Source organism: Lagopus muta, chromosome 10 (genome assembly GCF_023343835.1).
Source record: "Lagopus muta isolate bLagMut1 chromosome 10, bLagMut1 primary, whole genome shotgun sequence".
Taxonomy (NCBI): Eukaryota; Metazoa; Chordata; class Aves; order Galliformes; family Phasianidae; genus Lagopus; species Lagopus muta.
The window spans coordinates 5,374,109-5,386,736 of record NC_064442.1 but is presented as its reverse complement, the minus strand read 5'-3'; the positions used below and the strand labels follow the sequence as shown (position 1 = coordinate 5,386,736).

General features: G+C 42.2%; 1 protein-coding gene across 15 annotated transcripts in view; it reads left to right on the top strand.

The window, feature by feature from the left end:
• MCTP2 (multiple C2 and transmembrane domain containing 2) overlaps window positions 1-12,628 on the top strand; it is a 142,232-nt gene that overhangs the window by 65,772 nt on the left and 63,832 nt on the right. For 8 of the 15 annotated variants that reach the window (XR_007379170.1, XR_007379171.1, XM_048956634.1 and 5 more), the window contains 2 exons: window positions 8,438-8,602; window positions 10,366-10,496. Coding sequence is in view for 13 of the 15 variants with exons in the window: in XM_048956634.1 (XP_048812591.1) it covers window positions 8,438-8,602; window positions 10,366-10,496 (296 nt within the window). In the remaining 2 variants the exon portion in view is untranslated. The other 7 variants (XM_048956640.1, XM_048956641.1, XM_048956642.1 and 4 more) reach the window with 7 other exon arrangements.

Here is a 12,628-nt window from a genome sequence, read left to right as displayed (position 1 = left end):
TTGGAAGTCTAGGTGCAACCTAAGTGTGGTAGTTGCCATTCCCTTTGCTTTTTTGATTTTTCAGTGTGATGAGAAATTACTTTGGTTTTCTTACAGTATGTTCTATGGTCGCACCTATCAGCAAATGAGAGTAAGGCCTCATTTGGCAAAGTACTGTAGAAAGAGACTGAACTATCTGAAAATGGGAGTAGATTCATCCTGGAGCCTGGGCAGACTGATCTGGAGGTTGGCAGTCCTTCCCATGTCAAGGGAACTAAATGATCCTTAATGTCCTCTCCAACCTAAACCATTCTGATTCAAAAACAACAGCAACAAAAAGCTGTGGAGGATTTGAATTGTTTAGGAGTACCTGAATGTGTAAGCACTGGTTTTGAAAACAGGTCTGCTAGTTCCCAATTGGATTGGCTGGAGTGTGTCTTGCCACTGGAGGAATTTGTGAGGCAGTATTTATGTCTGTTGGTTACTTCTGTGGGTTTGCAAATTCCTTTTGTTCTCAGGATGGAGAAAGAGCAGGCAGTTATCACTACCAGCAATGTAATAGGATTTTCAAGATTTGTGTTGCTACATATCTATGGAACATGTTTTCCTTGGTGTTTTCTAGTAGCCCTGAAGGTTGCCATTACATCTGCTTTCCTGCAGTATCCCATTTTTGCATGAGATTTTAACTGATTCAGAAAACAGACTTGTGGATTTTCATTTGTTCTGTAAAGCTTTAATTTGCTGTTGGGTAAATAATAACGATATAGAAACTGCAAGGCCCAATAGTCATCCTGAGAGCCATGAAGCTCCTCCTGAAAATCAAAATCTAGCTCCTATGTGAACACGTATGCATTTGATATTTTCCCTATATAACTATCCATTTGTGCCTACATCAATTGAATAACGAACCTCCTCTTGTTTTATTCATCATAACTGTGCTGTGGTATGTAGAAGAGCCTATTCTATCAGGTATTGTCCCAGCAAAAATATTTCTGTAAACAGAAGTGGTGCAGAGTAGAGCCCCTGGAGCTGGCTGGTGGCTCAGCAAGTCCTGGTTCTGGGGATAACACAGACCTGTTAGTGCTGTGCTTGCAGAGGCCTGCCAGACATCACTGAATTCAATACGACAGAAAGCAATGGAATAATTGGAGAGCTCAGTGCTTCAGTTTTTAAGTAAAGCTCTTGAAATTACTCTGCCCTCACTCAGCTGGTGTAGCTCGATCCCCCTCACACAGGCACACACAGTTGTCTCTTGGCGCTGGTTGGCTTTGGGTCCCAGGAAAGGGAGACAGGTTTTAAACTCTGCTCCTTTTTGTGCAGAATAGCCAAACTTCTGTCTTGGTTGCTGTCGTGTGTTTTTTTTTTTTTTCTACTGTATGCTGTATCTCATTGCATTTTGAACAATCTTTTGTTATATACACACTTTTTTAGACCTTCAGCTATAAGCCATATTGTCAGGTCTGACACTTCTCAAGACTGGCTTGTGCCGAGGCATCTTTTTATATAAAATTGAGATGCTAAGGCATGGGACCAAGTTACGAGAGATGCAAGTGATGTTTAAACGAGGAGGGGGGAAAGCTGCAACCTTGTGCTCCATTCATTTACAGTCACTAGAGGGTAGGAGAGCTTCAGTTCTTCCAAGCGAAGACATAGTTCATGCTCCAGTGTGATCTCTAAAGAAAAAGCTCTGTGACCATCCAAAGGCACTAAAAATATTTCCCGGCATGCAGTGGCAAAATCTGACAAAGCAGTATTTCCTAGTTTATTGATTCTGCTACTGCACTAAAACACTAGTACTGTACATCAATAACCATCTTTAGTTAGGAAACTCTGGGCTGTGGAAGCAGTACTAGCAGTTTGTGGCAGAACATAAAGGCAAGAAAGAAAAATGGTGTGCGTGGGGAATATAGGTGTCTAGGGAAGGCACAAGAGGTTATGGAAGAATGGCCAGAGAGTATGATGGGGTAGAAAACAATGTTGCTGGACGAGATAAAGATACAGCAATAAGGGGGGCAGGGGAAATGGGAAGAGCTATGTAATGCATGCACAAACTCATCTCCTTTTTGGCTCCTGAGCTGACTCCGGTTGGTTGTCGCAGGAATAAAGGCCACATACTTTCCATTTGAGCAGCTGAACTGAGACAGATCTAAATTTCATCTCTTCAGGTTTAAGCAAATAGAAGTTTTCTATTAGGAATGGTTTTCTTGACTTCATTAAAAGTGAACTATAGCTGACCTATATTGTAATATTTAGCTTTTCTTTTCCTAAAAAAAAAATGCAAGGAAACTGACTTACTGTGAGGATGGGCAAAAATGCATATATCTCATTTTTTTTTCCCCTTACATGAGAGAAATTGAGCTATACTCTGTTTTGGCCATTTTGTTTTATCTCAGTGCACTTAGCAGATTTGGAACATGACTATTTTAAATGAATTGTTACATTAGCTGTGGGGTTCCTGCTGGCTTCACCCCAGATATGTAGTACCTCTGTTGGTAGTATTAATGCCCAATGTGACTCTGTGTCAGACAGGTGAAGGGACTCACCTGGGCTGTTGTAGATGCTGCATACTTTTCATGTGTGTTCTCCACATTCCCTTGTTTTTCCAGGGAAAAAAAGCTGCATTTCAGACAACAATAGAAACAGCAGCAGGATGAGTTAATCCAGTCTAGCTACAGTAGTTTCACATTCGTTACGAATATTATGCAGGAAGGATTTCAGCGACTGAATATTGTCTTTTAAATCATTTTGGTGCAAGAGCTGTTAAACTGGATGATTTAGCTATCTGTTGATTACACAGTATATATCCTTCACTGCTGCTAGAGGGAATCATTGCACATTTGGGCAGCACCCCAAGACATGGGCAGTACATCCAGAGCCCTCATTTTTCATGGGAGCTGAGAACTGCATTGTCCTCTGCAGGAGCTGTCTCCAAGAGTGCAGCTTTCTTCTTTCTCATGGAGAGTGGCGTTGCAAAGGGAAGGGGATGCTGTTAAGTAGCACTAACACATGAGCTCATGTCTGAGTATTGGCAAGTTCTACTGTCTTTTATGATTTTATTTCTATTTTTCTGGAGCTATCTGGGATGCAGAAGGAGTTGGTAACAGTCTCTGGCGGAGTCTGATGTGGTGATGCTCAGTAGCCTTGTTTGTCCCGGGTGGTTTGAGTCTTGCCCCAAGAGCCCCGTGTGCTATTTCCAGCATTTGTACAGCTGAGTAACCTTTAAGTGTTGAACATCTCTGAAGCAAATAAGCAGGTTTGCTTGGGGTGGATTGACCTGCAGCCTTTCAGTCCTGAAACAAAAGCGACGCAATTGCCACCTTGATAGCCGAAGCTGATTGAATAAATTGGTTGAAAGGCTGACCGGACCCAAGCGCTTCTCGGCATCTCATCGCAGGGGAAAATCCCTTGCTCTGCTTTTTCTGCGTGGGCTGTTAGGTTTCATTTTGGCCTGCCTCATTCTATTTGCCTTTCTCCCACAATACCCCGTGGGCAGCGGCGTGCTCGGAGCGTTCTGCGGAGCGCAGGGACTCGGCTGCCACGGGGTCACGCATCGTGGCGGCAATCTCGTGTCGCTTCACTTGCAATTCTCGCTGCCCTCTCCTCTATCCCAGGGGGAGACTGCCTCTGCAAAATGGTTTCCCTGCCTAATGAGGAGAGGTCCAAAGAGTCTTCTATTTGCGTGTTGTTGTTTTCTCAAATGGCAAATTATGTGGCCCAGTTTCTACGTTGACCTCTTCACAGGGATTGCAGCAGGCTTTCTGTTGTCCTGTCTCATCCTTTTAAATGAAAGATGTGAGAGATGGGCTCACTTCACACTTGGCCACCTTGCCATGTCATTTAAATGTACAATTTTTCTGCATCTCTTTATTGCTTCAAAAAACAAGTTTGAACTTGGGGCGCGTGTGTGTCAGGAAAAGAGACAGATTTGAAAGAGCTCCCGATGCACCAGAGGGGATTCACTGGGTGCCTACAGAGGGACATTATATCCAATGGTTTTCACAGGGCGACTCAAGTGCCTAAAGGGTTTTGTGAAGCTGTGGGTCAATGAGTCCTCTCTTTCTCCTCCAAAACTCACTCTCGCTCATCTCTAATGTTAGTCTCTGTGAAGGCAGTGTGGCTCACCTGCTTGTTCTCATCCAGCTTTCTTCCTGAAACCAAGACCAGAAAGTAGCAGAAAACTGGAAGCTGGTGCGAGAAGCTTCTCTACTCATTTTTGAAACCAGCAACTAAATTTTGGAAATGGTACTGTCATCACTGATGGTTTTTTCCTGTTCAGAGATGTGTTTTTCTTCCAGGAAGAAAGTGTATGGGAAAGAACCACCTTTGTTCTTCATTTGACAGGGTCCTGCTCCATGACAAGGCTTCAGAAAATATTACTGCTTACCTGATGTTTTGCAGTCCCTAAATCTGCAATAAACATGAGTGCTTAGACTTTAAATCCTCTGCGTGTTTTTGGGCTTGTTCGCTTTTACAGTGCAGCTTTCTTGGATGTTCTTGTGCTCATTTTCTTTGTCATGTTTGTGTGGGAAACATTTTGTTTCACTTCTTACCCATTTTTACAGCATCGAGCTGCTCATAAAGATGACTTTTATGGTGTCGCTGGTTATTTGCAAGCCAACACCCACATTAGATGCATCTATGAATATTTTTTAATGCGTGGAGAGCTCAGGTGAAGTCAGAGCTCTTGAGGCGACCCCACAAATTCTGATCTCAGGGCCAGAAGCTTAATTTCTGAATGATGGATGCTGGATTGGGGGGGGGTAGGGGAAGTGAACTTGTCCAATATCTTGTGCTTGGGACACCTGCCAACTGCCATCATAAAGCATGTGTTGCCTAATTTTCAGCTCTCTAGTCAAACCTTAGCTGCAGCCAACTTTTCTGTACCTCGGCAAAGCACCTTGATTTTGGTTTGGGATGTAGCCAGAGTGTGAACTGGCTGACTGCAGCATTTGGAGGGAAAATGCAGCAGGAAGCCTGAAGCCTGGCAAGTGGTTGGGGAGCGCAGCTGGAAAGAGCAGGGTTCAGAGACAGGAGGAGCTGGAGCACCCATATGAAGAGGCGTCTGCAGCTTTGGAGGCAGCAGGGAAGGAAAGAGCTGAATAGCTAAAAATGTTTTCTAATTATCACTGAGCAAGCCACCTATGCTGGGTGGCATGCAGGGGCTTTGATTTTCCTGGTGTGAAGGCAGATTAGTGTAGTGATGGTTAGGGGAATTTGAAGTGGGTTTTGTACTGCTTGTTTTGCTTTAACTTTGGTGGACTAATGCAGGCTAATGACTGCAGTGCTCTGTGCTCTGTTCTGTAATAGTTTTGCAAACTCGGAGCGAGGCTGTGAAGTTTAATCAATTAACTCTGTGTAAATCTGTTTGAAATAAGTATACGTGGGGTATCAGAGAGGAGCTGGGACTTTTGAAATAAATAATACAGTATGGATTTCTTTTCACCTGGGAGACATTTTCTGTAGTACAGCCTTCCCCAGGCAACATTAAAATTGACTCATTGATGGTTCAGGTCCTTGGGTGTACCACATTTGGCTTTCCCTGAACATGCTTCCTTCCAGAAAATGGAGAGGAAACTGAGACATTGCCTGTTAGGCCAGGATTTCGATCAGATCAGGGTGGTCAGAGGAATAGCCTGCCAACTATGTGGGAATGCTGAGGAGAGAGCTGCAGAGAAAGCACAGTTCAGGTCTTCGGTGTTCACATAGGAAATATGAGGCACGGGAGACTTCTCAGACCTGCTAAGCCATGGTTAAGGGCAGGAAACCCAAAGCATTGCTGATGTGATTGGGCCCCGAGGGAAGCAGCTTTCCTGGGGCATCATGTGCTCCGTTTGGAAGGTGGATTACAGGGACAATTGCTGTACTGCAGAAGCAGACAACATTGCTGAGATGGTGCAGATCAGCACCATATTCTGAACCAGCTGAAAACGTTTTGGCTCCTCTAAAAGTGCGGTGCTTTAAAGTGATGTTTGATCTTGTCCAGAAAATAGTCAGGTCCTGTTTGCACAGCTTGTGGCCAACATACTCCACTCCTGAGCTGGACTCGGCACCCCAGCACAGAATGCTTTGCAGCTGCCCAGCCATGCAGTAGGGCTGCACAAGGCTGTTTGCTCAGGGTCAGCTGTTTTGGGAGGTCAGAGTTGAAGCTTTGCAATGTGCTCTGATAGTACTGAGCTGCAGGTGCTGATGTTTCCTGGGAATGGTTTGAGTACCTCCCAGTTCTCCTTTGATCTATCAAGCTAGGGGCTGAGAAGGCAGGATTATATTTTAGACCGAATTTGGGTAGGAGGACCCCCACCCCCCAGCACTGAGTGACTCCCTAAAATACTTGACTAGCTAAAAAATGAAAAGAATCCAAATTTGATTTGCAAACTCAGTGATAACAACTCTTTCCGTGTTCGGTCTGGAAGCTTTGAAGAGAATGGGATGCTTTGTTTTTAAAAGAAATTGTAATGTGAATTATAAACTTTGTCTGTTTTTTTTTTTTTTGTGGACTAACATCAAATACCTCTTCCTCCTCCGAGGAAGGGTGAGGGGGGGGGGAGGGAAAATCCTTGGTCCGCAAGCAGCAAGTACATCACATCAAACATGACTATGTTAAATACTAAAATGTTCAAAGTACAACTGAGATAGATAAAGGCTTTGATGGGAAGTGGATATTTCCCAGGGACATTACAAGCAATAATCCAGATGTTATGGTGTAATGCAACGAGTGTCCATGGATAGATCGGGAGCTCAAGCCAAGCAGCGCCTGCTGTAGGCCTTAGCCCTCCACTCCCATGCTGTTACGCCATATGGAAGCAATCTCCAGGCCCCTTTAATAGCCAGCTTTGGATTCCATTTTCACAGGGCTCATAGAGCTAAGTGGAGCTGTTTTATGGACAAGTTAGATAGAAGCTTTTCCAAGATAAACATCCAATTCGAAATTAGGACATACCAAGCTGCAAAATTATTTTAGGGCATATTTCATGGAAGCACTGCCATTTTTCTAAGGCGATTGCCAGACTGCAGAATGCCCTTTGATCCCTTGTGGACATTACTCCCTTTTTTATAAAAAGGATTTTGAAATAGTTGCAGTGTTTAGGGAGGAATATATCTGCCGGGTCTTTGAAGTATGTCCATGGGAACAGTCATGCTTTAGTTTTTTGGCCTAAAAGACAAACTTTAAAAAAAAAAAAAGAAAAAAAAAAAAGAAAAAAAAAAAGAAAAAAATTACATTGCAGCTGGATTTATGAATCAAAATCTCATTTTCTTTTCAAAGGTAGGAATTTTTCTCCAGTGTGCCAGGAAAGCCAAACAGGGTATTTAAATAGGAGTATATTAATATGCTTGTGGGATCCAAAGAGTTGGGTATTTTAAAATAAGAAGCGAGTAAAAATTTGTGAGTTCACCACCCGTGATTTAAGAATTTTGTAGCTGGGTAATTGATCCATAAAAAGTAATCTTCCGACATCAGGTGCTTTTTCAATCGTTTTATTTAGCAACAACATTTCTTACTTGCTTTTAAAGCCAACACGTCCTGCTTTAAAGTGACTTGTGTAATCTCCTCTGTCCGTCTCCCACCTCTATATGATATGATTGAAGCTCCAAAGTGTGGCGAGTTAAAAGTTGCTTCCCAAGAATAAAATATGGTAGGGCTTTTACTGCGAGAAGAGGATAGCCTTGAGTTTTAAAGTTTCCAGCTCTCACTCTTACTCCCTCCAAATAAAGGCCTATTTAATCATCCTCTGTCCAATAAAATACTGCCAGTTAGCAAAACTGTTAGTGCAGCCGTGCTATGTAAGAGGAAATCATGAAGGTAACAAATGTGCCTACTAGGTAACCATAACTCCTGATAAAGAGCCCAGTCGTGTCAGTGCTTTTCAGCAGGCGTCGGTGCTTTTGGATCCTGAGCTGGGCTTCTGGAAGCTGCAGCTCCCAAGGTCTGCAGGCAAAGAGCTAACACGGAGGGCAGACAGTGAGTGGTGGAAGATGTGGCTTCAGTTCTTCACCTGGCTATAGGTTGTGTATAGCTGTGGGCTGCTTCACAGGAAGGGACAGACCCGGGTTTTATGGGTGTAGCTGGAGATGTTTAAGTTTGCTTTCATTTCTTCCCTCCTCGTTTCTGTCCCTTCTTCACATCACTCTCCTGAGTCTTTCCCTGAGACGAGGTAACAGTTTGCTCTACGCACTCAAGCTCTGCTGTTTTTGAAGCTCAGCCAGGTTTGCTGGTGTTGACCTCTCTGGTAGTTTAACTAAATGTGCTGATGCTGTTTTGATGTGGATTATGGTCCCTTCACAAAGTCAGCTGTAGCATGAAGTAGGCAGAAAACCCTTAGCTTTTTTGTGCCCTCAGTTCCTTGCTTGCTGCGAGGAACTGCTGGTACCTCTCTTACTTCTGATGATTTCACTGTCAGCGTGTGCATGAACACCTGGCTTAGGGTGTATAACTGTTTTGTGTCTCCAACTTGCTTTTCAGTCGAGTTTCATGCGGAGCATGCGGCTCTCTGACTCTTTGTGCAAGAACCAGCTGTGGAATGGACAGGTCACCATCACACTCCTGGAAGGGAGGAACATCCCCTTAGAGGGCTTGGCAGAGGCTTTCATTCTCCTGAAACTGGGAGATCAAAGATACAAGAGTAAGGTAAGTACTCAGAATTTCCTCCAGTTTGGAACTATTCTTGATTTTTTTTTTTTTTTTTTTTTTTATATAAGTGAGATCAAAAGCAGGAGACCAGTTCAAAGATGTTTACTGATGTTTACAATATACAGCAATGCAGAAATAAGGAAATTGGGAGTATTGTATCTGTTTTTGTGCATTTAACACGCTCATCATATTGATGGATGCTCAGCGTTAATGTGAAAGGCTACATGCATCACACATGTTCCTTCTCCTCTGCCAATACAGAAGTCAGGTTTGCAATGTTAGGTATGCTGGGAAAGCAGACCTGAAATGGTTCCTGCTGAAGGGGAATGTTTTGGGTTTGTGTTTTTTTAAGCGCTTTTCTTGAGAAATGTTACCTTTAACAGAAAGGGGGGGAAAAAAAAGAAAGGAAAAAGCCCACCACCAAACCATAGAACACCTGGAACATTCCAGAGTTTCGCTTTACGATTTTGTTCTTTTAGGCTGTATTTACCTGCATAAAGTACCATTTCACAGAAAACACAGAAATGAGTAGGGTTCCCAAAGATACATGTTTCATCTCCAAGGTCTAATAAGGAAATAAACAGTAATTAAAATACTATTCTCTTGAGAAAGCAAAAGCTCCTCACGTCATGAGCTGGAAATGTTGAGGGAGGAGGAAACAAACAAAATCCCTCCTGTACAAAATGAGCAGAGCAAGTTCACAGAACACAGCGTTCAGATGTAGACTGAAACCTGCACTCTTGTCCCCTACAAAAGACCTCAACCAAGGCCACGATATGATGTTTTTATTTTGAAAAGCAGCTTTGAAAAGTTACAAATGGTTTAGTTATTCTAGAATAAATACACAGTATTCTAGTTAAGATCCCTTTTTATGTTTCTCTTTATGGTCCATAGCTTGTGTTATGAATCTGAATGACTCTCCATTGTTTGCAGTCACAGAAAATTGAAAAGTTTAAAAGAGGGAGTTCAGGCCAATGTTGCCTGCACTGAATTAATTGCTTAGTACTTCTGTCTGGAGTCCAGCAAGAGTTGGGGACCGCAGCTTTAACGCTGCAGAAGGAATTCAAATTGTCTGTACTTCATGTTCTTTCCTGGAGTTTATTTAACTTATGAAGTACAATCTCATGGTCCAGAAAAGCAGCCAGGGTGGAGGAAATCTCAGTCATGGTCCAGCTAATCCTATCTCCTGTTCTCTCAGTGGCCATGCTGATGGTGGTTAGTGTAGTGTGATATGAATTGCAAGTGATTTAAGTCTCAATTCGGTGAATACTTGCATTCTCAGAGTAACCTGAAAGTGTGAGAGATAGCCCTGAACCAGAAGGACAATTTATAGATACCAAATGAGCGGCATGTTAGTATTACCGAAGCTGCTTCTTCATTGCTATTATCTTAATGTTAAAGAGTGAAGAATACTAGCTTGAATTTCTGAATTAATTCAAACCTGCTTTAAGGTGATCATCTTCATAAGGCAAATTCCTGATTTCTTCTGGCATGAGTGATGTTGACTGATGACTGCGGTTCAGTGAGAGTGGAACTGGAGGGATCCACCTTGCAGTTCTTCAGCCATTCACTGATACTGCATTTGAATAGCTAGCATTGTTGTGAGGAAGAACTATGAGGCTCTGTTTGATGGACTGTGAAGCTTTACTTTGAATGATCTTAGCATTTGTCTGCCTTTGTTGTAGAAGAAATATATGTGCTTGATTGTGGAAATATGTGCCATTTAAGAAAAGTAAATATTATAACTGCATGTTTTCTAGACACTGTGTAAGAGTGCAAATCCTCAGTGGAGGGAACAGTTTGATTTTCACTACTTCTCTGACAGGAAGGATATGTTGGACATTGAGGTCTGGAGAAAGGATAACAAAAAGCACGAGGAGCTTTTGGGAACGTAAGTTCTTTTTTGGAGGGGGGTTAAATGCAAAAGCAGATGTAATTTATATTGCGTTCATTTATATTTAGGTTGGTACCCCAGCTTATTGCACAATCTCTTGCTATTTAGAGCATCGTTTGCAGGGGTGACCTCTCAGGTAATGTCTCTCTCCTTACTGATACCAGGTTTTGTCCTGCTGCAGTATTACATTATAACTTCAAATTCCCAATCTCAAGTCACATTAGCAGCAGACATTTTGTGGTTAGTTGAACCTTTCATTTTAATTTCTTAGTAGAAATGGAATATGGCTCCTACTGTTAAGTCCTAATCTTTTTTTTGTCTAATTCCATCCATTTCTGTACAGTACTAGCACAGTCTTAGTTCCCTACAGATAACTTCAACTTTCCTCCTATTGCCCTCATCTCTTCTTTTGTCTCCCCAGACTGCATCTGCACAGCTGGATCACTGCTCCAGCCTCTAAATTCTCAGGGTCAGGGGTGCCATCTGCAGTTGTTTGCATTCTTACCTGTCGATTATTTCACAACTTGCTGACTAAATACCAGTAACTAATAAGAACATCCTCTTGCTTTAAGTATTAAAATAGTTTGAAACTATTCACTGAGAAGAACAATCCCCTTTGGCTCTACAAATGTTTGTGGTTTTGCAGAGCAGGAAATGCTTTCTGGCTGAATGCTGTTGTTCATCACATGGAGAAGTGGCTGGAGATGAATTTGTTCCTTCAGTTCTCACAGTTACTTTTATTACTTCTGATATTTTCTGTTTAGAGTTAAGAAATGTAGCAGTGTTTGTGGCCTGCCTCTGTTCAGTCAGTCTCCTTGACGCAGGAATTTCTCCTTACATTTTTCCCCTTCTTTTTTTTTCCTTTTCAGGCAGGTGTTCAGCGTGGCAAAAAGTGATCAGCTTATTCTATAAGCAGTGGCGTTATTAGGGATTTCAGCAATAGGAAAGCTTGTGTCTGTCAGATTTACCTTAAAGTTATTTTTGCTGTCAGTGGAAAGAAAATATTGCTGTTGCCTTAAGCGCAGTGATTTCACTGTAGCACCAAAACAGGGAAAAAATACGCGAGATTTAGCAATGGCACGTGTAGGTGAATACCAAATGCGTAATGACCAGCCTCGTTTGCACAGTGTAGAAACTTTTGAAACCCCATAAATATTTTTTTAATCTGTGGTTCAAGTGCAGTCTAATCTGGAAAAGGTTTTCCTAGGGAAGAAAGCATTATGAGTGCCATGTTTATTGTCACCGTGGCTTCCAAGCTGAGTTTTGAATTCTCTGGATTTCACAACTTTGCTGTAAGGAAAGAATCTAAGTGAAATATCCGTGGGTTGTATGCAGTCGTTACCTACAGCATTACGTCCCAACTGCTTTCACCTATTTTCATAATTTTAAGGAAAAAGCAAAATCTGCTGGATCTTAATAATTCTGTGGTTAACTTGTGGAATTCATTATGTTCTCTCAGGGCTGTATAGGTTGGACTGTTGGTTTGATGTTAAAATAATGAGTTGTCACATGCTGCTGAACTTCTGTGGAATAAAGACTTCTGTTCATTCCATTAGGCCCACAATTTCATGTAGTATGAATGCTTTAAGCCCCTGGAACGTCTCTCCCAGGCATAATTTGGTTTAAAGGTAAAATATTCTTGAAACAGAGCCTGAAGTGCCCAGGAAGCTTATGGAACATATAGAATAAGAAATGCATTGGACCTTCAGTACTAAATGCTAACACCTGGGGCATTTATCTGCTTCTGAATTAGCGAAGTTGTGATTTCATGTCACCCTTCTCCTATTGTGCAATGAACCCTCACTGTCAGGGTGTGCTGCAACCTAAATTATTACATTCAGCCAACCTACATTGTCCTTATATTTCCATTGGGATCCAATTTCTCACGTAATGTACTGCAGCACTGAGGGGGGTTCAGCTGCCAGAGTCTGACACTGGGGGGTGGCTGCTCTTTGGTGCTGGATGAAATAATCCCACTATTTATTCTGCATGAAGCTGCTGCTAACGTTTATGGAGTGCTTTTTGTGTCCTTTGGGATAGGAGGCATGCTATAAACAGGAGATGATGTTAATGTATATTAATAAACAAAGGTGTTAATGTGTGCAGAAATTAAATTTCATTGAATTTAT